Here is a 27,706-nt window from a genome sequence, read left to right as displayed (position 1 = left end):
CGACTGGGGGAACCAACATGACTTATGAAACGCTGACCTTTGCCCCCGTTGGAGTTTCTGTTTATTTGTTTTTTTTGTGTGTCAGATGTTATTGTGACATATTTTGTTGGGACAGCTCTTCAAAGAGAGGACAGATGAAAAGTGACCGTGTTTGCATAGAATTAGCTCATTCAGACCGATAACCATGATCTGCATCTGTCACTTGCAATGTTGATCTGCAGTTTAATGTCACTGTCGATCTGCTTTTGGGGGTTTGAGTGTGTATCATGTGTTGGTTTATTATTATTTTGTATCACATCTAATTGTTTACCTACAGTAAGTCTTGTATGTCTGTATGTAAGTAGGTTTAGAGCACCTTCACCAATAATGTAGTGTATACATAGTTAAATGTTTTTTCTTCACACTGGAAATTCTTTTACTGCGCATAAACGTTTTTTTTACTGCGCATAAACGCACATTTGTTTTTTGTAATCACGCTTGAAATGATGAACAATTACCATGCACACCTCTTTGTTCAGAGGATCAGATAATGCTAACAGGCCATTGGAGAGTATTAAAAAAGTGAAATTTGGATCACATTGAAATGTAATGTTTCTAATCTGTTTACCTCCTTTGATTTGAGGCTAATCTAATTTCCCACAGACAGATACATTTTACTTAGCCATTGTTTCTGTGCAGCCAGCCCTCGGAGATGTGCATGCCTATTCATCAGATGCACGTTGTGCGGTAGCAACCGGCCCAGCCAACGGCCTCCTCCTGACTGTGATTGTGTTAACTCCCACATAATGGCACTTAAACACACGAGCCCGTGCCAAAGCAGGCCCCTGACAGCCCCAGTCGAAATGAAAAGCTGCATTGTGGAGGGATAAATATGTTGGGTAATTTAGCGATCCAGGGTAAAGCGTGTGTGGACAGCCTGCCAGCCCTGTCCTCACGTCCCCGCATCTCACCACGGGACGCCCTGATTGGTGCCCTCCACTCACCAGCATCACCTCAGCCTTCCTGCATTATTGGGCATGTGCTCCCGGGTTCGTGTAATAGCATTCCTTTGTGAACAAGTATAAATAAAGTGTGAAATGTATTACTCTGGGTTGAAACCTGGGCACTTTAAGGTGTGTGTACATGTGTCTGTGTGTTTGTGTCACTGTGTGTGTGTGTGTGTGTGGATGTGTTCTGTTCTCTGCATTTGTTGTTTTCTTGTGTTTCTGCATTGATGCATTTTATATACATGTGTAATCATGACAAAACTTATATATATTCCTACACACTTTCAAAAGAATTAAAAAATAATTCTCTCTGTCTCTCCTCCTCCTCCTCTTTCATCCCCAAAACTTATATTGCGTTATTTTATTCGCTTCCCTAAAGAACATATAATTAAGCGCCAGTGTTTGTACAATACCTCAATCAGAGGAAACATCTCATTTTTTTTAACAGCCGAGAAAGTCAGTGAATGATTTTGTTGAATGGACAAAATGCATTCTGGACAGCAAAGGACTATGTGCTGCAAAACCTCATCCCTCTCACTGGCAGTGAAAAAGAAAGAAAAAAAAAAATCATCAAAGAGCTAATCCTGTCGTTTTCCAATTCTGTCTCTGTTCGAGGGAGTTTAACAGAGCACTTTTATGATGCGAGTACTGACAATGGTGATAAATCTACAATTCCCCTGCTCACTGGATGCAAACGAGATGGGCTCTCCTCACGCTGCCATCACATTTCATTTGCCCCCAGGTCTTATGAAAAATGAATTGGAGCCCAGGTACAATACTGCAACTGATTTCCTGCTGTGTACCGGGGCCCTTAAATAGCCTTCTCTTCTCTTCTGAACTTGCAATGACTTTTCAGTAACTTTCACATCAATGCCCATGGACACTAGAAGATGTGTATTCCCTTAATTATTAGACATTTGGTCTCACCATTTACAAAAACAAGAGCTATTAGGATATTTTGATCTCAATGATAAGCACAATGAATCTAATCTAATCCAACTTGATTAAAGGGTGGGTGTCTCTAGAAAGGTCTGGTCTGAAGTCTCTCCTTTTCTGTGGTCTATTCAGGCAGAGGTTGTGGATGTTCAGTATGGCAGCATGAAGGACCTGACCAAAGCCAAGGCCTCACGGAATCTCACAAACAAAATAGCAATAATGAAGCTTGGGCAAGCACCATTACAATATAAGGTAAGGAGATATTTTCATGATTAAAATTGAATTGCCGACAGATTTGTAAATAGAATTGTACTTTGATAATTCAGGGCAGTTTGAAAGGTGCCTCAAAACTGATGTCTGTGGGAATGGATAGTTTGCTGTTAATGTGATTTTTAACACTGATTTTATTTTTTGATGACCTGCCTGACTTTGATGTGATGCTTACCATGTGAGTAATTACCATTAAATGAACCCCCAATGGGATTCCCTCACAATATGGTTAGGGCAGTTGCTCAAGTGCTAAAGAAAAAAAAAATTGCTCTTACCTGACATTTTTGTATTGTTGTTGCAAGACTAATGAGATAAAGGCATCGAGTGCGGTGAAGCTGAACCAAACAGTAATTAGGTGATTGAGTGTAAAGATGACAAGGCCATTTAAAATGGTTGCACATTTCCTTCCTTTTGATTGCACTTCCTTTGGATTAGAGGCTATTAAGCCAAACTAAATGAATAAACAAGCTGTTATTAAACTAATGTGATTTTGAAAGTCAGATTTATTTTCATTATGTTCAAAGTCTTTCGGCTTTAATTTTCTATCTGTAAAACAGTTCTGTGATTTTGTTTAAAGGAGTAAGGCAGTTAGATTGATGAATGTGGACCCAAGTAATAAAGTGTCAAGTTAGGCGGTGAAGGTGACTGGCAGTGTAGTTTAATTAATGCTGACCATGAAAAGGTTTGGAGTAGCATAGAGCCATGATTATTTAGTATATGAACACCTTTTTTAGCTTAACTTTGTAATATAATGGAATAGTAAGCTATATCACATTTAGGTTCTGGGAAAATGTGTCTATAAACATTTTTAATAGATTTGTATTCAATTTTATATTCTTATCTTTTGGCTATCTGAATTTATTAAGCTTTAATCTGTCTGTTTCATTTATCTCCCTTGCCATTCTCTCTCCACTACAGAGTTATCAGTTGATAAGAGCTGATCAGTTGTAGAGCTAACTATTATTAATTAGGCTGAAGGTTACAATGCATTTGAAAACAAACCAGCCACTGTTATTGATGTCCTTTGACCCCTTGTTCTTTGTCATTGGCTTGTGGTTGAGCCCCAAATGAAAGGTTGACTTGTGATCACTATGATTATTAGGTATCGGTGAAAAAGCAGTTCATGGCATAGTAAGGTGAACACAATACCTCAGAACATTATCAAAGATGCTTTTATCTGCCTCTTTCCCTAAGGGACATCATTGGGTCATGTGAACATGGAATGTTTTTAAAGATTATATCCCTCTTTATATTTTCTAAAAAAAAGTCTTCCCATGAATATAAATCACAATAAGATTTTCCTTTTATATTGCTCTACAAAGTTGAAGATCCCTCTGATAAATGGGATTGCGAAAAGAGAAAATGGAGGAAGGTGAGCTGAAGGAGATAGGGCCAGGAGAAGGACTCACTCTCGGCTTTTTTCTCTGCCCATGTAAGAAGCATGAAAGGCATGCCAAAGTCACTGCTAATCAGTCCATTATTCATGCCTGTAATGTAGCAAGGATTTTAACGCTTCTTGTTTTAGCCAGTTTCAAATATCCAGTCCAAATATATTTCATCAGGCTAGTGATACCTATTTGAAATCTCACCATGGCCCTATTGCATTTGCTATCATATCTTCAAACTGAAAGGCATGACAGAAGATGGCGTTCTTACATACCCGATGCTTGGCTATTCACTGAATGTTTAAGCATTCAAAATGTTCTCGTTCAATGTTCTTCGAACTGACAGAGACGTATCAGACGTAACTGCTCAATTCCACTAGTCTGTAATCAATAGATGATAAACAGTCACAACAGTTCAAGAATAGTCTTAATCCTGCCTTTCAACTATGTGATCTGTGGTGGCAGACAAACAGCCTGAACTCTTTTTTATTCATTTAGCAGACGCTTTTATCCAAAGCGACTTACAATGTATACACATTTTACATTTACACTGATGGCACACTGCACATCAGGAGCAATTAGGGGTTCAGTGTCTTGCTCAAGGACGCTTCGACAGGGAATCGAACTAGCAACCTTCTGATTACTAAACGACTTCTTTACCTCCTGTACCACTGTCACCCACTGTACCACTGTCGCTCTTCACAGATAAACCTCGACTAACCTGAGCTGAGATGTGTTCCCTATGCAAACGCTAGATGAATTAATAATGATCGGACTAATGGCCCAACACTTTAACCGTGCTCTGCTTCAGGTCTTAGCTATTGTTTGTGGCGTCTGCTTTCCTTTTGTGTTCCTGCGTATAATGAAATACGATAGATGTGTGGTACAAATGTTCCACCGTTCACCACAATGGACTGTAGTCATGAAAGGGAGATGGATGCAGAGATGCAAATGAGGCCAAATTATACACTGCCTATATTTAATAGTGTTTGGAGCCTCCCTAAGAGCTTCATTAGTTAACAAAAGAAATGTGCTATTCCCTCACCATTATAAGAATTAAGATTGCAAAAAACGATTTACCCTTTGTACATCTTCGCAGCCTGCTATTTAGGGTGCACAGAGTAACATAACGTATGCCTTTCCTGTTTGCTAATTCCTAATTCTTCCCTCACTACTATTAGATTTCTCACTAACAATTTCCATGTTAGCATATGGCACTATAAACTGACATTTTCCATTAGTTGTAATTTTATTTAAAAGGATACCAGCCATGAATGCATGAATGAATGAAAGAATAGATGTATGTATGTAGACATATAGACATTTGTATTACGTTATTTTGCTTATGCAATCACACTATTGCTCTTTATGATTTGTTATGTTTTATGTTTATTCCATTCATGTTTTGGGAATACTTCTGCTCCTAGTGCCTTTGAAATCTCAACACCGCTCCAACTCTGGCACGTTCATCCTAATCCCATGTAGTGCTCTTGTAAAAATGGTTGCACTGCCCCCCTGTCCGGGCTTCTGTTATTGTCGTTTTTATCCCTCCTTTTTCCCATTGAAATGAATGGTGGAATGTTTGCTAATTGTGTTGTTACTCGCTCTGCCAGCTGTACGGGTAGGCCGATGGTAGTTGGCATAGGTCACGAACAAAGATCATCGAGCGTGAAGTGCCATTACGTTTACATATCTGGCCGGTTACCAGATTGTTCCCGGCCTTTAAATGAAAGTTTATAGAGGGAGAAGCTTTCATTTTATCCATGCTATTAAATTTACATATTTGGCTGTTATCAGGGATTTTCTGGTGTGTAACATTTCATGGCAATACCGGTGATATAGTGGCAGGGACGTGCACAGGAATTTTGAAGGGCAGTTGCTCTGCCCTGGAAAAAAGGGGCAACACGTTCATTTTTGTCACCGCCGCCGCCACGCCCCCGTCCCCTGGACGCATATTTTGCCTATATCACTTGAAACTCTCACTAACCGCCGCCGCCACGCCCTCGTCCCCTGGACGCATATTTTGCCTATATCACTTGAAACTCTCACACTAACCGCCGCCGCCACGCCCCGTCCCCTGGACGGTTACATGAAGTTCTGCAGCCATAATACTATTTTAAAAATATATATATTTCCTTCGGAGGGGCAACCTTAGCCCCCTCCTGTGCACGTCCCATAGCATCGTCACCTTAAAAGCAGTAGACCCGGGTTGATTCCCGGCCAATGCAGAATGTTTTTCTAATAGGCTGTTCACACATGGCATTGACATGCATCCTGGGTGATCCGATCACAAGTGGACAGCTTTACATTACATTTAGCAGACGCGTTTATCCAAAGCGACTTACATATGTGCGACTTACAATGTATACACATTTTACATTTACACTGATGGCACACTGCACATCAGGAGCAATTAGGGGTTCAGTGGCTTGCTCAAGGACGCTTCGACAGGGAATCGAACTAGCAACCTTCTGATTACTAAACGACTTCTCTACCTCCTGTACCACTGTCACCCCCAGCTCTAACTGTGTTAGTTCATGCCTGCCATTAGAATGCCTCTCCACATGCATCTCGAGTCGCTTGTGATCGGATCTCACTTCCCCGCTCTACTTCCAACAGACTTGTTTTTCAGGCCAAGTAGGCGTGAGACTGTATAGCCAACATGCCCCTAGCCTACATAAATATTTGCGTTTGGGTCATCAACTGTCTGTTTACCTTTCAATTACTTTACGTTTTACATCTCATGGTTTCATACAGTCACTGGGCTCAAGGTGTCCTGGACACCAATAACCTATTTAACAGTACAGGGTTAATTTAAGACAGGTCTTATGAATCATAGGGTTACTTGAACTTTGTGTTTTCATAATGTGTTTTCAGGTTATTTTGCATGACAGTGCCACAAGTGCAGTCTTGCTTCAGGAAAGATTAATCACTGTCAGCAAATCCAAGGTGTAACTTCATAGAAAATGCATGACAAGATTTATCTACATACACAAATCTTTGCTAACCAGACAGTGATTCATCTTTTCTGTAGAATTGAAATATTGCTGTCCTGTGCGACACTGTGCGCCGGTTGCCGTATAGCCTATGGACACCAGGAGTTTGCGCTACTGTCAGACGCGCATCCATTCTCTCTGGCTCACACACACACACACAAAGCAAAAGCCTAACTTCACAAAATGAGGTAATAACATGTTATTCGCGTTCCATTATTCTTGAATTATGGTATGCATTGTGTGTGATATCAGTTGATTATTTTGCATAATGAAGACGGATGGGCTGTCCTCACAGGCCAAGTGCTAGGGATAAGGGGAAATTAGTATGTGCATGCAGGTGAAGGTTTATCTAATTTAAGGTTTATCTAACTGTCATGACTCTTAGCTACTGGAATAAACGTTCCTTATGGATTATTCTCAGTCGGAAGATGTGGGTGGTTGGGTGGGAGGATTGCTTTCTTCTTGTTCGTTGGAGTGGTAAGATCGCAAGGTTGCTACTTTTTGAACCGTGGTTTCTCGCTTCTTCATCACAAACTTCAATTTTGATTGCAATCTTGATTCACTTTATTCATATTTGAACTATTTCTAATGTTTTGCAGTTATACTATCTTCTCCGATTGTGTCGTTATTATACATGTGATTGTTATATTAAGAAATGAAGTGTATGATTTTCACGCTAAGGCCCAGTCTTCCAGCAGTGGAGGTAGGCTGGCAAGGCTCCATTACACGATCCGTCTCCTTTCCAACGAACGGATAGTAGACAATCGCAAGCATTATTTGCAAGTAGGCCAATGTACATAAAATATAGCCTTTATAGCTTACAGCCATCGCCGATGTGTTCCAGGCAAACCAAATGGCCCAAGATGTTGGATGGACTTGTAATGTATTTCTATGGGTTTTTTCAAAATTTAAAAAAGAACAATGTTCTTTTTTTAAGATGATGCCGTTGGCACACAAATTAGTACATACTTCCGCTTCCGCAGAGAACGTCAGTTGAGTAGGCAGTCATTCAGTGTGGCCCAGGACACCCAAGTAAAAATAAAGTGTATTTTAATGTACTTATATAATATCAGCAAATGCAGTTCTAACACACTTTTTTGTACTAAATATGTGCAATAAATATGTATTACAAATGTACTAGTTCAGTGTACTTCATATAAGTAAACTAATTATCACTAATACTTAAATTGATCTTTAGTGTATTCATATAAAGAATACTACCCCCAAAAATATACAACATTTCGGTTGATTTCCAATTAGTTATTTTTTTTAATTACTAATTCAGTCCCCGTGTTGTATTAGTTACTTAATTGAATGCTTACAGCCAAAATTACTTGAATACTGCCAGAGTTCACTTTGTCGGCTGCTGCATCCCATGATGCAACGCCTTGATTCCCAACTTTTAAATGTTTTCAAAAAACATGAGGGACAACAGCAGTGGTTTCTGGTAGTGATGGCGAAATGAAGCTTCATGAACCTTCGAAGCTTTCCAGCCAAACGTGTTGAAAAAAGGTTCACTACTCGAAGCTTCGTTCGCTCTCTAGTGACACATGCTGGTCAATAAAAATACGGTGTAGGAGAGATTTTCTCGGCACAGTGAATTTGTTCAATTTGTTGTGGTGCGCAGGACCTACTAAAATAACATGCACACAAACGTATGATGAAAAAAACGTACCTCGATTAATTAAAATTTCGTTGTATGAGAATACAATGACAATAAAGGCTTTCTTTTTCTATTCTTCCTTCTAATAATTGTTTGACATACAGTGTACGAGTTCTATGGTGGCACAACGGTTAGCGACGTCGCCTCAAGCATGTGCGGTGCAAGGGAGCTTCGATTCTCGGCCAAAGCAAGTTTTAATCCGATGCTTTGGATAAAAACGCCTGCCAATTATCTTTACTTTCTTTTGTATGCTGTTTGAACAGAGAGTAGTTAAAGTGCTTTTGGAATACTGGTCAGTACTTTTGTAAAACCAAGGGTAGTGAGAGTTCTTTTGGACAACTGGTCAGTGAAAGTGCAGGGCAGTGAAAAGGGGGCGAAAGTGCTTTGTGCAACTTTCTCTTTCTAACTGGCTCCATAACTCTATTTCAAATAATCTATACTACTAACAACAGCAAACAATCTAAATCTCCAACTACCGCTAAATCTCCAACTATCACTAAATCTCCAACTATCGCTACGTCTCCAACCACTGACAACAACCACGAATACGAGATGGGACTCGAAGCTTCCCGCCAGAAGTGAAACAACGAACCACTTCGTGAAGCACTTGATTCAAATGAGGCTTTGGACGTCACCAGTGACGTCATTTTGGCAAAACGATACAAGCCTCGATACGCGCTCCTTCTGGAAGTGCTTCACTTTCGCAACACACGCTCCGAAGCCCCGGTGTCATTCGTAACATCACTAGTTTCTGGCAACTCCAGCAGCGAATATAAATGTAAGTATCTGTAGCATAATTGTCATGTTATATGTTTTCACTTTAATGTTGTAGAGATATATTTGATACACGTTTGTGATAATTGTGTGTGGTTCGTTTGTAACAGAAGAAATTATATTATTGATAGCTAGCTAGCAAGTTAACAAGCTAAGCTCAGCCAATCAGTTGTATGGGCCAACGTTAGCGAGCTTGTTAGGTCAATTGTGCTGACAAAAATGTGCCTCTTTCAGGCATATGTTTTACCAATGCCAATTTTCTATCCAGCCATTGGATTTTCAGTTGTCTTTTTGCTGACCGGCTAAGTTGGTGTCTTTCCATGTATGATGGTGGTGATTTTGAAAGTAGACCTGTTCGATCAACTTAACCACTTACCCCTCACATACATGGACTGGACTCCATTACACAATTCCATACTGCTGTTAAAACCCATCTTTTTAAAACTAGCATTCTCTGCATTAAGTGCGTTTTAATTAAAACATATATACATTTTGACAATTATATCTTTATCAAAAATCCCAAATAAAATCTGACTAGCCTTTTTTATTACAACTACCTGGGTAATGTGTCGCTATACAGGTGACTTCTATGCAAACAATACCCAACTTTACCTGTCTTCCCCCTCTAGAGAACCCCACAGTCTTGCATGGAGTTTGGCATGCCTCACAGAAATGTCACCGCTTTCAACCCAAACCTGTCAAAAGCTAAGGTCTTCTACCAGACAGGCCTGGGATCCAACACTGCATCATTATCCACTCAGGCTTGTCATTAATGCTACCTTCCTCTAGGAACCTGCAGGCAGCATTCAAGAACCATCTAACCATAATTGATAACTGATGTCAGTTGCCAGGCCATGTAGATTTGCTCAGTATATCACAAGGGAGATTATGTGACACCTCTTTATGTGTGCTGCACTTTTTCATGTCGAGCTACTTGTTATTTTTTTAATTTGGACTACTGTAGTGCTGTACTGGCTGATCTACCAGCATTTACTATCAATGTGTGTCTCTCTCCTGTTGTTGCTGCTGTTAACTATGGTTAAGTATTGAAGTAAGGAATTCAACATATTGTCCCGTGTAAAACCAAAAAAAAATCACTCTCTAATCTAGGTCAAGGGTACCTCAAGTAGAAGAAATGCCTGGTCATAGTTCTTAAGAGACCCCCTAAACATCTGTCCTGCTGTCACATATAGGCCCTGTCTATGAAAACATCTTTATTAGTACTTCTTTTATTATTTACATGTTACGTGTTCATATTTGCAGTCACTCGTAGTGCATTTGTGAATATTGCACCTGCTGTAGACACCTGGATACTTGGTCATGTGGCGCTTAAAACAAACGTTCTGTGGATTCACTGTTAGCACAAGTTGTACTGAACCTCATTTGTAAGTTGAATTACATAAAAGCTTCTGTCAACTGAATATATGAAAATGTGACTATGAAAAATACCATCTGCATTAGCTGATTCAGATTATGGCAAGAACCACTCAACTAAGTAAAGAGAAAACTACAGTCCATAATTACTTGTCATGTCTTTACATGTCTTTAAATCAGTCAATCCGGAACATTTCAAGAACTTTGAATGTATCCTCAAGTGCAGTCACGAAAACCATCAAACGCTATGATGAAACTGGCTCTCATGAGGACTGCCTCTGCTGCAGAGGATAAGTTCATTACAGTTACCAGCCTCAGAAACCGCCAATTAACAGCACCTCAGATTAGATCCCACATAAATGCCTCACAGAGTTCAAGTAGCAGACACATCTCAACATCAACTGTTCACAGTGGCGTGAATCAGGCCTTCATGGTCGAATTGCTGCAAAGAAGTCACTACTGAGGAAGAACATGAAGAAGAGAATTGCTCGGGCTAAGAAACACAAGGAATGTACATTAGACCAGTGGAAATCTGTACTTCTGTCTGATGAGTCCAAATTTGAGATTTTTGGTTCCAACCGCTGTGTCTTTGTGAGACGCAGAGAAGGTGAGCAGATGGTTTCTGCATGTGTGGTTACCGCCGTGAAGCATAGAGGAGGAGGTGTAATGGTGTGGGGGTGCTTTGCAGGTGACACTGTTGGTGATTTATTCAAAATTCAAGGCACTTTTAACCAGCATGGCTACCACAGCATTCAGCAGCGACATGCCATCCCATCTGGTTTGTGCTTAGTGGGACCATCGTTTGTTTTACAAGAGGACGATGAACATAAACACACCTCCAGGCTATGTAATGGCTATTTGACCAAGGAAGGAGAGTGATGGAGTGCTGCTTCAGATGACCCTGCATCCACAATCACCCAACCTAAACCCAATTGAGATTGTTTGTGATGAGTTGGGTCGCAGAGTGAAGGAGAAACAGACAACAAGTGCTCAGCACCACTGGGAACTCCTCCAAGACTGTTGGAAAACCATTCCAGGTGACTACCTCATGAAGCTGATCGAGCAAAAGCTGGCTACTTTGAAGAATAATTCCATGTGTTCTTTCATAGTTTTGATGTCTTCAGTACTAATCTACAATGTAGAAAATAATAAAAAAATGTAGGAAAACCATTGAATGAGAAGGTGTCACCAAATTTTTTACTGGTACTCTCTCTGTCTCTCTCTCTCTCTCTCTCTATATATATATATATATACAGTATATATATATATATATATATATATATATATGGAAATCCGATTATTTATCGAGAATATCATTGTAAGGCATAGCTTAAGGATCACACAATAAAACAGTCAAGTTGCTGTTTTTTATCCAATGTACTGTATATAGAACTACTGTGCCAGGGTACCGCTGTGATTGACAGCATACTATTGACTATACTATCAATATGCCTGTAAGTCACAACATAATTTGTGTGGGAAGAGGTATTGATCTATTTTAAGCATGTGCTCCATTACAGTCCCTGTGCTCATTGTTACCCTACCTTGCCTTTCAGTCAGTGAATTGTTTGTATAGCAACTCAAGTAATGGAAAGTTGACCAAATGCGGTAATGACAATATTAAGTTAGACGGGCAGAGCCAGGCTAACTATCCCCAGGACAGGACTTGTATTTGGACCAAACTTTGTGGATATTACTTGTAATTCTTTTTTTCCTGAACTCTGCATTCAGAACATGGAATCTCATTACACACTCTCAGCGCAACATTTTATGTATTTTTTATATGGTAAATTTCAAGTACTCAAACAAGAAGACATTACACTCTTCCATGTACTGTGAGTTATGAATGATTCATACATCTTTCTGCCTGTATGCCCTGAATATTCTTTTCTTTCTCTTGCTATAGTTTTGAGATCGAATTCAAAGTGCAAACAAACCAGTAGAAACTCCCAGAAAATGATTGAGTGAAATAGAGTCTTATGATGGGAAATATATGAATAGTGTAGTAGTGATGCGTTGAAATAACCGAAAGGACACGGAGTACATCAAGTCTGTACAGGAGCTCAGATTGATAGACAGATAGATGTGATTGATGGAAAGATATATTGATAGAGAGAGACGGATAGATAAGGGGTAGATGAACAGATAGGCAGACTCAGGCAGAAGGACTTTTATCTCGCAAAGTAAATAGAGACCCTGTGTGCACAAATAGGAGAACCATTGGTTCCGTGGGGCCTTTGGAGAGTTCCTTATCGGTGCTGGCTGCTTCTGTAAGACATTGTGCTGAACGAGATGACAAGGAGCTGGCATTGAGGGAAGGCTTCTGTTGTGATCCCTCTGCTCAGTCGGGGAACAAAGCGCCTTCAGCCCACTTGTCTAGCATTACCTTCCTTCCGGTGCAGATTACATTCAGCAGAAGTGGAAATCTTAAAGCCACCGCCGGTGTCAGTGCCATCAAGTTTGTGTGCACGCAGTGTTGGTCTGGGGTTTGCTTATACTGCCAACGTTCATCTATGTCATTATTTGCATTATTAAAAATGATGAAACAGGCTGGACCTGAAAGAGTAGGCCTACTCAAAGTATATGACACAAAACGTTTCCATAGGACATTGATAGCAAATAGTTTGTTAGGCTCTTACAGAATATAAAACAGTACTCTGCAAATGTTTAAGGCACTTGTAGAAAAAAGTTGTATTGTATGTTTTCAAAAATAAAGACATGAATAGTTATTACTCAAATAACAACATACAAAGTGCAACAAACCAAAAGACCCTTTGTCTTCAAAACAGCCTGAATTCGCCAATAGGCACACTTTTTAGGGTACTTTGTAGGTAGGCAAGCATCTTTGATGGATTTAGACTGTCTTGATCCTTGCCATCTGGAATCTTAATTAACACTAGTTTCTGCCAGGCCTGAGGTGATGGCATTTAGTTTTTCAGTCTACAATGTGGTTTGTTGCTTTTTTGCAACATTTAATGCTAATAAGAATAGAGAATAACTGTCAAAGACAAATGTGTTGTGAAACAACTGAAGTGTGTAAAACGTGTGTGTTGAACTGAAAAAAAAACTAGTTGGGATAACACTCACAGCATTTGTGGACAAAAATCATTTCAAATGTAAGATTGCAGGAAAATCCACAAGTATAATTGTATTGTGGACAATCAATTGAAATAACAAGATTCTCATTTCTTCCCTTCTATGCATTTTCAAGAAACGTAATGGCAAAGGCTCTAATTCTGCCATAATCAGTTCCACAGCATTAATACGTGGCACTCTAATTAGAGATGGTCACAGTTCGACTGACATTTGTCTTTTAAAGGAGAGGATATTAAAAAGATGTGCAGACTTTTACGCTGATGATACTCACCCACTATTTAAAAACTTCTGGAAACTGCACTATAATAATATAATTATCCACAAGTGTTTTTCTGGGGGGGAAGCTTTTGGGGGATATAAGGTGTGGCCTACTCTGAACCTTTAGGCAGGAAAGAATAATTTGGGTGAGTGGGTCACTTCGTAGTGTTTTAATTAAATGTGTGGTAGTCTCTGAGGTTTGTGTGTATTTGATGTAAATATGTCACTCTTTCCGTGGAGGAACAGAATGTGGACAATGGAGAGTTTGATCCTAACGTGACGTGGGTGTGATGGTGTATGCAAATATGGTGTTAGGAAAGCAGAAGGAAGGGGAGGGGTGTGTCTGGGGGTCTAGTTCAAGGTGAAAGGAAGGGGGTATGAAAGGTGTGAATGGCAGGCAGGGAGGGTCTTGCTGACCATTTGTGTGTTAATGAACGTGGTGTGCATGTGATGCAACCTTGTGGGGTAGGAATTCACACGAGTTTGCAACTCCTCAGAAAGAATATGAAACCCGCGAGTATTAACACACTCATATTTAGAGATAGACTTCACTTTGAATCACTTTGAATTAATGTTATTTGGAGACAGTAAAGAATAAGTAATGTGATATGAAGCACTTTCCCCGTTTCTGGCAGTGGTATGTGTAAAAAGAGGAAGAGGAGCATTTACCTTGAATACTATATTTATAGGAAAGACTGCATTCATGCAGTGAGTTTAAATTCAAGCGTTATAGCTTTTTGTGGCCTAATGGGATTTGAACAAAAGATGGTAGATTGAAAATTCAGAGGAGCACACTGGTCTGTGTTGGGGTAACATACATATAGACACTTAGGCTGAAGTTTTAAGAAAACTCTGTTATGCTCTCTGTTATGTTCTGTGTGCCATTGTTTGCTAGTCATTTTAACAGCTTCTGAAGCCCCAAGGTGGATACATGGTAGACTCTCTCCTAGGTAATAGTGATGGTCAAAGACAGTTTGTGCGCACAGCTAGCACACATAGCATTCAATGTCCGTGGGAATGGTCCTAGTGGAAAGGCTGTGAAGTGGAGTCTCTACCAGTGAGTAAATGTCAAGTGTTGTATGCTTAGTTGTGAACCCCGATTTTGCAGTGAAGGACAGGGTGTTAGTGGCTGTTGGCATTTAGCAAGAGAGGCCGTGATCCATGGTATTATTGTCTAGAGCAGATACAAAAATACCCCCAAGGTGTTGATTGCTATCTGTGAAGAACTCCCACATTGGATTTAATACCATTTTGATCCCCTGATTTCTCTCCCTTTACAACGGCACTTATCTCTATCCCCTGGAAAAGGTTATTTGGCTCTACTCTATGTAAGTCAGTGACTAGGGCCCTATGCAGTCTTTTTTATTTTCCATTTTCCAAATTCGGTTGTATTTTTTTTTGGCCATATTCTGTTCTCCATTTTAGCTTTTTTCTAGAGAATTTCTTAGGATCTGTCATTGTTACAACTCTCTTAATGCCAGGGTGCCACGTGTACTTCCTGTATCAGTGTTGTGCTATGTTCCGGACGCATCTCCAAAACATGCTAGTTTTGCGTATGACTTTGCCACTGTGTTCTGGCACGCTGTTTTTTTTTTTCGTTTTCCTGAGAGCCCAGGCGTTTGTTTTACAGATGTTGCTGCTGTGTGAAAGACAAAAACGGCCTATAAAAGTGACTCAGTGGATATAAATGGCTGCCGTGGTGCAAAGTGGGTCAGCAACATCAGCCCTGGCTGGTGAATAACACCCTGCAGCTTTCTTACACCTCACCCTGGTGAATATCTGAGATTGGAGTGGAGGACGTGTTGTGTCCAAAATACTGTTAAGGTCTGTCACTGTGGAACAAATGCGTGATGATTTTTATTACCGTTTAGAGAGGCCAGATGGAAGGATGTGACACATGCCTCGGCGTAAACAGATGTGAATGTGGAGCTGTACATTTCCTTTTCTTCCTGTTCTTTCAGAGCTGAGACATTACACTGACTTGAGAAAGACCAAGTGGTGGTAGAGTCCTATTAGTCATGTGACATCTCATATTCCCCTAAGCGTTGTGACATGTCCCTGGTCCATTTGCGTGTGTCAGTCTGTCACTGAATTTGAACAGTAATTATTGCTTTTTACGTTTAACTCACAATGTGAATGTTTTAATGACAGCCCTTTGTGACCAGGGTCTAAGTATATTTACACAAAGCCATTGGGATCATATGTTACACATTGTAAGATACTGCCACTACTACTATTAATACTACTACTGCTTCTACTACTGCTACTATTAATAATAATAACAACATCAACAATAATAATAATGAGCATCATCATCATCATCATCATCATCATCATCATCATCATCATCATAATTATGATACTATATCCAAGCCTGCCCTTTCCTATGTGTTCTTCTTACGTGTTCAGCGGTGGCTTAGGCTTTTGCCCTCTCTTCACCTGAGGCTGGGACCTAAGGCACTGACTGAGAGCAGCCTGTCGAGAGGCTGGTGGAGACATTCAAGGCTGATCCAGGGCTTGCTGTGGTGGGTGGGGGTGGGGACCGGGGCTAGCGCAGCTGTCAGTCTGCTGTTATCTAGACTGGTGGGCTTTGGGGCGTCTGTCACACATATCTTGCGAGCTCTCAAAAAGAGACGTATGTCTCCCAGTCACTCTCAAAACGTACACATTCTCTCTCACACACACACACACACACACACACAAACACAAACACACTGACAAATGCTTTTTCCCCATTGGCTAAGCTGAGCCTGGGGTTCCCTTCAATCACTCTCACACACCCTGCTCACTCCCCTGACGGACATGTTTGACCCTGCATGCCCCGCTAACAACTTTTTGGAATCTTTAGTCCAGCCCTTTTGTGTATTTTCTCCACGATGTTAGCATTAAAATGAATGCTATGCTAACCCCGTCACTCAGTTTGCACATCCTGGTATAAATCACCAAGATACCCTCTGAGCAGAAATGCTGATAAAATAGTATGTCCTCTCTTTAAAGTAATTCCCTCCCTTTAAAGTAAAAAATGTCTGCTGATATGGCTAAGTGCCTCTCTTTGTACTGAGTCCACATCAGTATGTAAAGTGATTTCTGCACGATATCATCATAATTGCGCTGAGATGTCTAGTCCCAAGATGAGGGTGTGGTGGGTGATTTTTTTTTTTTTTGTTATCTTTTTTCTTGTGTGCTCCTACTTAAATAATTGATCAGGCCTCCTATATGGACTTCCTTTTCAGCTCTCCCTCTTGGAAGAGAAGGGCTTCGGGGGTGCGTTGCTTTATGTGGACCCATGCGATGTCCCCAGCGAGTTCAATATTTGGCACAAGGCTTTTGGCGTCAGCTTGAATCCAGGGGGAGACCCTTCAACCCCAGGTTACCCAAGCATCGGTAAGTGAACTACTCCGATGATGGCGATGGTTTAAGAAGACATTTTCTGTTTCTTTGTGTGCCCTTTCATGTCAATATTATAAGTTAAACTGTGGTGATGGAGGTGGTGGTGGTGGTGGTGATGATGAATACCCCCAATGCCTTACTGTTCACAATACATCTTACACTTCTCTCTTTTTTTTCTATGTACATTTGTACTGCCCTGCATTTCATAAACATTCCACGAACAGCTTCTAAGACAATTATGATATCTCTTTATTTTATTGTTATTCCTGTGGCGTCTTGTGTGAAATTTGAATGTGTAATAGTGAGTCCACCAGGCCCCAGGCTTCGGGCTGATCGAGACTCAGGGTGGAGCCCAGCGTCAGACTGGGGGTTTAGAGAAAGGAAAGCCGCTCAGGAGCAGATTTGTTTGTTTGCACTTGATGCACCCCCGGGAGCGCGCTCTAAAATTCATATCCTGCACCACTGCTATGAAGTCAAGTGCTGGAACTGAGGAATTATAATTGCATTTCACGGCTTAATTATGGAAATTCAGGTTTTTCCTGCCGAAAAGTTGTGTCAGCAGTAATACAAAGAACATCAGTATTCAACTGACTCGGTGTCAAACATTCAACATTCCATGAGAGGAGCTGCTCAGACACCTTGTTGTCTTTTTATTGTCAGGACAAAGTTGTACTACTAATAATTTATATAGAGTACAGAAGTGAGTACATCCCTGTGCAATATCACTTTAATGTCAAATGATTAAACACTGAAGTGCCTTATAGTAATTGCATTACTTCTATGTTGAAGTTTGCTCCTAGGTCAAATTTAAAAATAATGTACTATATTAAAAACAGAGGGCCCACAGTAGGAACTCAATGCAACAAAAGTCATCTTTTCATTCAAATCTTTTATTTTTTCAATACTCCGTATGTCAACCTACACCTTTGATGACTGACTCGTCAACATGCAGGACACCAGTATTGCAGACATTTCTGGAAAGATTTGTTTTCAGCTGCTCTTTGCTGGAGGGGTTGTGTTGCTCTATCTCTGCTCTTCTCTTTAAAATACCCCAAAGGTGTTCTAGTGGATTCAAGTCAAGCAACATACTTGGCCAGGTAATAGTTTTCCCCTTTTTATTTCTTTAGAAACTCTTGCGTGATTTTGGCAGTATCATGCTGGAATATTCCTCTTCTGCCAAGCTTCTGAGGACTGGGAGTCATCTTGTCAGCCAGTATTTTGGTATATATCCACAGGCATTCATGCTGCCATCTGTGTCATCTCCCCAACACCTTTTTCACTCATGCAGCCCCCATATCATCACACTCCCACCTCTGTGCTTCACTGTTGAGACTGTGCGTTCACTGTGGTAGTCCTGCTAGGTTCATGCCAAACATGCTGAACACCATCTGAGCCGAACAAATTTATCTTGGTCTTGTCCTTCCAAAAAATGTTGTTTCTATATTCATCAGGCTTCTTTTTTATGTTCTTATGCAAAGTTTAATCTTGCAGTGTCGTGCTGAAGACCAAGCAAGGTTTTTTTTTCTTGGACACTGTCCATAGAGGTTTACGTTACGCAATGTCCTTAGCACAGCCCGAGCGGTAACAGAAACTCAGATTTCTGAAGTCTGAAGCACTTCCCTGTCTGTTTATCAGAGCTAGATTGTGCGAGTAGCGCGCTGTCCGTGATATCCTTCTGGGAGGATGGCTGCTATGTCTATGATTAGTGCTGGCACGGCTCGTTCTATACCTCCTGATTACTTTTGCAACTGAGTTTCGACTGATTTTTAGTTGGTCACTGATCTTCCTGTATCCTTTTTCCTTTGTGAAGCCTCACAATCTGATTTTTTCAGTTCCTCATGTGGCGCCGTGATGCAGACCTGCAGATAGACACAGCCCAGAGGTCCAAAACTGAGAATGTTCTGATGATCACAGCTCATTTTATAACCAAGTTCATGTAATTACGCTAATTGAAAATCACAGGACGTGCTCAATTTTTGTTTCAATTTTGTTTCCTGTATGTAGATAGATAGATGGATACCATCCAGTAGCATATACAATTTACACAACTCACAGACACACATACACAAATCACTTACACACACGTGACTTTCACAAATCACTTACCCAAACTTTTTACAGTGTCCCCCCCCCCCCCCCCCCCCCCGTTAAAAAAAAAAAAAGAAGTTTAGTTTAATTCCGTTTTATTCCGTTTCGGCTTATTTTGTTCACCCGGAGGTAGATTAATGGCTTAAAATTAGTGAATAAAATGTGCCACAAGTGACCCAAACCTTCTAAGGTTGTTGTTTGCCAGCCGTCAACAGAACAGAAGACTAAAAAAACATTATTTGCAGGCGATTGGGAAGATGAGCAAATTCATTTGACAGGCACAGACGTGACATTTTCTCAGTGGTTTTGTTTTTCTAATTAATGCTTGTTCATCGTTGCGATCGTTGTTGTGTTTATAAGAAAGAAATACAGCCTTGCAGGACAAAATACAGGGGAATTTGGGCGATTTTGATGCACAAAATTATGTTTCCGTCTGAAAGTTGCAATTCTGTTTCAAAGGGTACATTCTGTGAATTCCGTCCGTTTCCAGTTATCGCGGAAATGTTCTCCCCGTGTACCCCCTGAACCACTTCGCATACCCCTGGGGGTACGCGTACCCAAGTTTGGGAACCGAGGACATAGGGAAAACATGTTCAAAAGGAGTGGGGTGATAACAGATACAAGATACACCAATGGGTCTGACCCTATGGTACAATATGCATTGATTGTGAGTGTGTGTGTGTGTGTGTGTGGGGGGGGAGTCTGACCCTATGGTGCAATGTGCATGATTTGTGAGTGACAGTGTAGATGCCCAGGAGGGAAGTGTTCTTGTGCTGCTTGTGTGGATAGTGCAAAGAGATAGTGTTCTTGTGCTTGTGTGGATAGTGCAAATAGATAGTGTTCTTGTGCTTGTGTGGATAGTGCAAAGAGATTAAGAGTACAAAGAGAATATAGGACATTAAGTCTGTGCAAGGGGCTAGTATAGCCAGTAAAGGGTAAAGGGGTGGACAGTCGGTTGGTATAATATGATGGGGTGGATGATAGGTCAGACTGAGGTAGACTCATGCAGAGAAGTCCATCTCCCCCCTCCCCTTCCGCGTGGAGTTGTCAGTGGTAACCGATGTATTCACTTGTGTTGCATTGGCTTTCTTTTTGTTCACTCATAAGAGGAAACACTCTACTTGTCAACTTAGAAATATTGCAATTATTGATTTTCCAATTATCGTTTGACATTTAAGTGACATTTGAGTGTACAGGGGTGAACTCACTTCTGTTGTATACTGTACATCCAGACAGACCCATACAGAATGTTGATGTAGCACCATTAGTTATGGACAGTAATTGTATATGTTTTTGTTTTGTGCAGTAATGTATAAGGATTTACGTACATTACACATTAGCATCTGACATTCACTGGGTTAACACACAAATGTCATTAAATTGTGATTTGCTAAATGTCCATGGTAAGCATCAGAACATTTCTTGTCATGAATCAATCTAACCATAGAGTGTCTCTCGCAGTGTAGTAGGAGAGAGAGTGTGTTGGTACTCATGTTGCTGTCTGTGGTACTGAGCACCAGACCCCTGGGCAGAACCATGGACAGCTCCAAGCCCAACCAACACAACATGACAGAGGAGTCGCTCACATGCAAAATGCAATGTTTACCATCGCTTACCCTCATTACCCATGAAACCCATGCATAGGCTGGGATTCTGACCTCCCCATCTCTCCACAGGCAGGTGCCACTGTCTGAATGGCTGCAAGTTTTGCAGCCGGTGCGAGCTCCACCCACGTGTGGCAGCCCTCTCTATCCCGACCATATGCACCACCGCTATGACTGGCCTCAGAAACGTGGCACCACTGGTAGTACCTGAGGATTGTAGCAGGCAACAGTCAGGACACAGAGGACTGAGAACAGATGTCTGAACAGATGTTGCATGCCGCCTCACTCGATCACCAGCACAGCAGTGTTGCTGGTGTGTGTGTGTGTGTGTGTGTGTGTGTAGGAGGGGGTGCACTTGAGGGGGTCAAGGGGACACTGAATTATTTAGGAGGAGTGGGATTTACTTCAGTGTTGGGAAATGTGTGTGTGTGTGTATATAAAACACACATGGGATCTAGAAGTTTGTGCAAGCTTGTGACAGACCACCTAGTCCAGAGATAGGGGTACTGTTTGTTTGCGTGCTTTGGTTTTCAGAAAGGTTTTTTCTGTGTGAGTTTTTAAAGTAGTGTTTGTAGAAAAGGAGTGCATTATAATTCATATTTATCCTGTGCATATATCATTATGATACAAGCCATTAGAGCCCTTCTTAGGGTTGTAATTCATGGCTCATTCATCACTATTACATTCTATATTTACATTGTTGGAAAATATCCCCCACTCAGTATTTGGTGTAAAGCTGTTTTGAGTTGTCCAACACACCGTTACATGACGAGTCAGCCGCTAGCCAGATGTGTGTCTCTGGAGACGCCAGCTGTCTGATGTACATAAGACCCCCCCACCCACCCACTCAGCCACTCACCCACCCACTCCATGTGCGATGCCATGGCCTGTGCCAAGCATGCTTTCAGATGAAACATGAGACTAGCACAGCATTGCAGGACTCCATTACGGCCTGTCCTCATACATATTCATGTTGTGCAAGGCACTCCATGTTTGTCTAATTTCATTGCATAATTGCAAATTAAGAACATGGATTATGAAAACATATGGAATGAGAAATCCTAATGAAATGTATAGATGATATAGGATAGGTTATCTGAGCATGGGGAAATTAGTGGCGTGTTAGAAAAGCAACAGTGGGTTTGCCCTTCTGTCATTACTCATTCCACTTAGGGGCTGCAGTGAAGAAGTGATGCATACTTCAACTTTATATTGCAGGGAAAGATGGGTGTTAATTATGGGATGGCATATGATATGGTAGAATTATCACATTAATTAAAAAAATCTTATGTAATCAGTGGAGTCCTCTGAGGGACTTTGAAATGCTGCCCGAAAATGAAAAAGCACTAATGTCTCAGAGTCCATTTCGATGTTTTGCTCCGTCGTTGACATGCAAAAGGAACGGAATTCATTTATTTATTTTAAACTCACTGACAGGAAGTACTTGTTAGTCTTGGTTATCTGTGGGCTTTTAGTCTCAGTTTGTTTGTTTCGGGAGAAATTCCCCACCACTGTTTTGCAGATTAGACTGAAAACTGCTCCAGGTGTTGACTGGAAGTCTTTCACATTAGAAATGCAGTTTTCTCTATTAGCTGACAGCTGGACCTCAGAGGGAGGGGGATAGTTATGATTTGATAATTGTATTAACCTTCCAAAGCGAAGCTGCTATCCTTTCCCCCTTACTTTTCGAGAAGTGGAGAAAGGGTTTGAAAACAATCTTTACATGTTAATTTCAAGTTGCTGACAGGTGGGTCTATTCACATGGAAAGAATTGCATCCCTTGGGTTATTTAGAAACCTTGTTGAAGTCGAAAGAAGCCTTTGAATAGAAATGTAGTCATTTGCATATTGATTTAAACTCAGCACAGCAATGGGACCCATGGTTGAGACTTTAATGAACAAATGCTTGCCATTATTACTAAAGAGGTGGGGGTCCTGGATGCCACTACACTCACACTTTTGAATGTGTGCTGAGACTTCCAGTGATAAACCTATGAAGCCGTAGTAAGTCCCCAGAGCATTAATATATACATTTAAGGTTCAGGCAAACTTTCTAGTCCATTAAGGGAGACTTGTTATTGGTGTCAAGGTCAGTCTGGGGATCTTGTAAATTAAGGAGGATGTTAGCTAGCGGACTCTTTTTTTCATTGGTGGAGTTGGAAGATTTGATTATGCCTAATTGCCGCCTTAATGAAACAATACGTAGAAAAAACGTGCTGTGTCCGGGCTGTGCTTTCGCATCTCTTTGAGTTGCATAATGCATTGAGGTTAAAGCAGTTAAATGCTTTCCGTTTAATTTATTAATGTTTCTCCTAAATATAAATGGATTACTTTACAAATGGATTACCTAATGTTATCAGACTCCCATGGTTGCATCAGTGGTGTTAAACTAAATCTTCTGTGTTACTTGGGAGAGTTGTTTGATTTTTAAAGTAACATCTCTATATCCAGCTATTGCATTGTACATTTTCCCACAAGAAATGCCTTTATAAACTACTAAGGTTTGTTACATCTCACTATCCAAATATAGTTAATGTGTTCCTCTAATAACTCTTCCTTTGTTCCGTTGTTATTAGATCATTAAAGAGTACCACATGATACATTTGCACACTGATAGAGTTTAAATGCTGTTTACTTACATGTACCCCAACATTAATCCTTTAGTTATAATGTAACAATGCACTGTGATATGACATTGACAATGATATACCTCTGCATCTGAATCTTTTTTTTTTTATATACTTTATTTTTAATGAAACAAAGATACAATGAGACATACATACATACATACATACATACATACATACATGAACAAAAGTTGGTCACCTATACATTTATGCTGTGCATCTGAATCTTAAGGACACTATGACACTGAAATTCTCTGTGTACTTGTGTGCGGTGTGTATTTGTGTCTAAGAGTTCCAGTTACACCTTTAGATCGATTCACTCTTCTATGTTAGTACTTTGAAACATAAAGCAGTTCCCCACAGAAGAACATCCTTGGACTGGAATAGCAAGTCAAAATTTTATGTGACCTTACGTCATACCAAAATATTTATAAAGAATCTAATTATTTAGACTCATTTACTGTGCTCTGTAAGTTGTCAATTTCTGAAAAGCATTTGCGATAAAGTGAGTGTTGCTGCAGTTGTAAGCTGAAGTGGGCAGACAAAACATTGTTTTAAAGGCAATTGTGACATTAATGTTAGTGTATTATAATTTGGCGAGATTTGACATGGCCCCTGTATTAGCTTGAACTATGCCATTACAGATTCAATTATTCAAGAAAGGATGTTAGACCTGCAAAGCAATTTTAGGCTGAAGGGGGCATGCAATTTAAAACTTAAAGGTGCCGTGTGTATTTTTTAGTGGCATCTATTAGTAGAGATGGAACATAGTATTCATAATTATATTTCCATTAGTGTATAATTAACTGTAACTATGAATCGCTGTGTTTTCATTAGCTTAGTATGAGCCCTTTGTATCTATAGAGCAGGGCCTCTTCCACTGAGTCCGCCATGTTACAGCACCACGTTTCTGCAGTAGCCCAGAGCGGACAAACCAAAACACTGGCTCGAGTTAGGGGCGTGGTTATGGCATTTGACGGCTACCGTAGGTACTCGCACACACTTGTAAAGGGAAGGGTATTCAGTAATGTCACCACCAGATGCCACTAAACGCTACACACTGTACCTTTTAAAGCTCAAGTTATCTCTCACCTTTGAGAAATGTAATGTTGTCAGAGTTCCCTTGTTGCATCTTTCCTCGTAAGGCATGCTTCTTAAGAACCGCTTGGCTCAGGTTTCGGTGTTGTGGTTGTGGTTCACCAGCATGGCTCTGCTGCCTGTTGCTCCCAGCTCGGCTTCCCCTGGGATTGTACATAGTGAATGTGGGTCGTACCAGGTTACTAATTCACAGCCTTGTGTAAATCTAAGTCATTTGATGGCAAAATTGAGCAGAATCAACTGATACATTTTTTTTTTTCGTTGGCCTGTCCTGCCTCCATTATCATTTGTCCTTTTTTTTCATGTCTGAAGATTACATTCATGCCTAAATTGGCCCTCAGCCACAGCTGTTAGGCAATTGGTTTTCCTTTTCATGCACAGACAAATGTTGCATTCAAGGCGGCAATGTGGGGCTCGGTCAGTAATATTATGCAAATGTGACTCTCCTGCAGTATCTCATTGTGTAAGTGTGATAACCGAGAAGCATGCATTGAGAGGTATGTGTTGTGCATGTGTGTATGTGAGCACCATTACACACCCAGCCCACATTACCACTTTATTTGCTTAGTTCCATTGCTTCAGTCACACCAATGCCTGCTCTCCAGCTGAATTTGAATGATGACGTCTTTGCATTTTAAGATGTATTCCCAAGTGTTAAACTGTGTGTGCAAAGGCCTTTAGTGGAGGCCTCGGAATTGAATTGTGTTATCCAACGATATCAGGATCATAACTGCATTGGTGATAGGTAACATTGTTTTAAAATGGAGGATTTAGCCCTTCAGGAAGAATCCATCTTCCCCCACACATGCTCTCCTGTCTCTAGTTGTGACTTTAATAAGCGGTTACCCCTAAGGGTAGTAATAGTAACGTACCCCTAAAGGGCCTGAGTTATGGCCCTGCCTGCGGAAGGTCATGAGTGTTGTAGTGTTGGCAAGCGTGGACTGGTATCTCCTCATCACAGGGAAGTGTAGGGGTGGGGTGAGTAAGATGCTGCTGTAGCCCGTAAACAGGGATCCCACTTTATTGCCCTTGAAGTAAACCCTTTGAAGTCATGCAGCTTTCTTTGTTTACACTGAACTAAACAAAGCTGGCATAATGCTGCCTCAGTGTCTTATACAGCATGCCAGCATTCTGGTAGCAGAGGCGTGACGTTTAACATAGCATAGCATTTAGCTTGACCTATAATGGCGCGTTCGAGACCACTCGGAAAACACCGATATTTCCAACTCTGCAAATTGCACTAGAATGCCACTTCAAGTTGGAGCTCCGACTCAAAATATCCCCGGTTTCAGTGAGGCGTGTCATTTAATCAATTTTACATCATTGTCAATATGGCGGCGAACCTAACAGAGCCTAACAAAGACCTTGACTTTATCAAAGGTTAAAAAACCTTTTAAATGCGTGGGAAGATGTGTGAGGAGGTAGTGTGTGAAAATGTTGAAATAGAAAAAAGTTGTACATAATTATTGATTCCCATCAGATAGAAGAAAATCCACTGACGAGTCATCACCACATTATTGTGTTCACATTTGGCTCGAACGCATTCAGAGCTGGGAAATATCATGTTCAAGTCTCTAATGTGCTATAAAATACATTTAGAAAATAAACTAGTGTGCATGTTACCCTGATTTCAAAAACAATGGCAGGTGAATTTAGTGTTGGCAGGCTCTTGCAAGCCGTGCACATTTATGACAATGTTCAGACTCAAGCCCCTTGTGTTCATCAGAGCTTCTGTCCTCCATCCTGATCAGTGATCTACTGAAGACACATCTTCAAAATGGCTGCACATCGACCCCCATTTTACTCTGATGTGTGCAAGCCTAGCCACGTCATTAGAATGTAGGACTTCGTACTCATAAACTATTCTATAACTCTCTCTACTATACAAACACATTCATGTATACTCTGAATCACAGTGCCATATAAATCACACACTGTGTACGACACCAATCACACGGTGACAGTAAAGCACAGACACACTCAAACACACAGAAAACTGTAACCCTGCTGCCCAAATGTGTACCAATTCTGCTTCTCTTTACACAAGAAGAACTATCCCGAACGCACACACACACACGCACATACAGAAAGAGAGAGGGAAAGTATATTTATTGAGGCACTCACACCCGTTGTTATTTACCTTTTCCAGTCCCTCTCATGTGGAGCTGTTGTCTGCCCTCTCCACCCCCCCCCTACAGACCCCTTGCCCCTCCATATTTCCTCCGAGACATGGCCACAGTTTAGCCCCAGCAAGTGGGGAATAATTTTACCAGACTAGAATTTACTGTTGCACCTAGCCCCGAGCCCCTCTGGTCTTAAATCCATTTCTCTTTGCATCTGCGGTGCTGCAGATTGTGGCCCGGCAGTGGCAGTAGCTGTAGGACTTACTCCCACGCCCAGAGACCGCCGAGTGGACATGCACTAACGAAGAAAGCAGAGAGAGAGCCAGGGGTCTGTCAGCACGGGTTGTTTTTAGATGACATCTGCTGTTATCTCGTTATCCATCGCAGTCTATCCTGTTGCTGCGTGTGATTATCGCTGACAGCGCTGGATTCAAATTGGCGTGTATGCATTTGACTTTGTCCTTTATTGTAGAGTATTTGGTTTGTGGTCACTGATATTTCTGGTAGGCTGAATTTATGCTTGTCATTTTCCTTTCACACAAACTTTGAATGAAGTTGAGATCATACTTCAAGAGGTCTCGGATTAAGGCATTGCCTTTTGTTCGGGAGTAAAATATATGTGCTGTCCAGAAGATAGGCTCTAGCCTCGTTTGGGTCCTATTGGCTACCACGGCCCACTAATTAATCACCCTAATGGTACACCTCTATTGATTTTCCTCCTGGAGTCGGCTATTATTTATTGCAGACAAAACAATAAAACCATGACATTTAAGTTCAGGTCCCAGGCAACACGTAAATGTACCTTTATTGACGGCATGTGGTCGCTGGAGAAATAACTTTGTGTACCAGCGCTTGAAGTCCGTATGTTAGACCTGTAGGAGTTTGGGGAGAATCGCAGGAAATGGGTTCAATCAGAGACAATACTTATGCGTTCAGACTGAATAACACTGCAACAACTCTTGACAAATAGTAACCAGTGCATATCATCGATGGACTCTACTAATAATGGTTCGTAATTGTGTGACATTTAAGTGATGTA

At 40.9% G+C, this 27,706-nt stretch overlaps 1 protein-coding gene across 1 annotated transcript in view; it reads left to right on the top strand.

The window, feature by feature from the left end:
• Nucleotides 1-27,706, top strand: part of LOC105913154 (inactive N-acetylated-alpha-linked acidic dipeptidase-like protein 2) — a 242,130-nt gene that overhangs the window by 128,985 nt on the left and 85,439 nt on the right. The window contains exons 4-5 of the mRNA XM_031575034.2: nt 2,055-2,174; nt 16,972-17,122. Coding sequence (XP_031430894.1) covers nt 2,055-2,174; nt 16,972-17,122 — 271 coding nt within the window. The remainder of the gene's footprint in view (nt 1-2,054; nt 2,175-16,971; nt 17,123-27,706) is intronic.

This window comes from Clupea harengus, chromosome 10, assembly GCF_900700415.2.
Source record: "Clupea harengus chromosome 10, Ch_v2.0.2, whole genome shotgun sequence".
NCBI lineage: Eukaryota > Metazoa > Chordata > Actinopteri > Clupeiformes > Clupeidae > Clupea > Clupea harengus.
The sequence above is the reverse complement of the archived record's forward strand: the minus strand, read 5'-3'. Positions and strand labels throughout refer to the sequence as shown.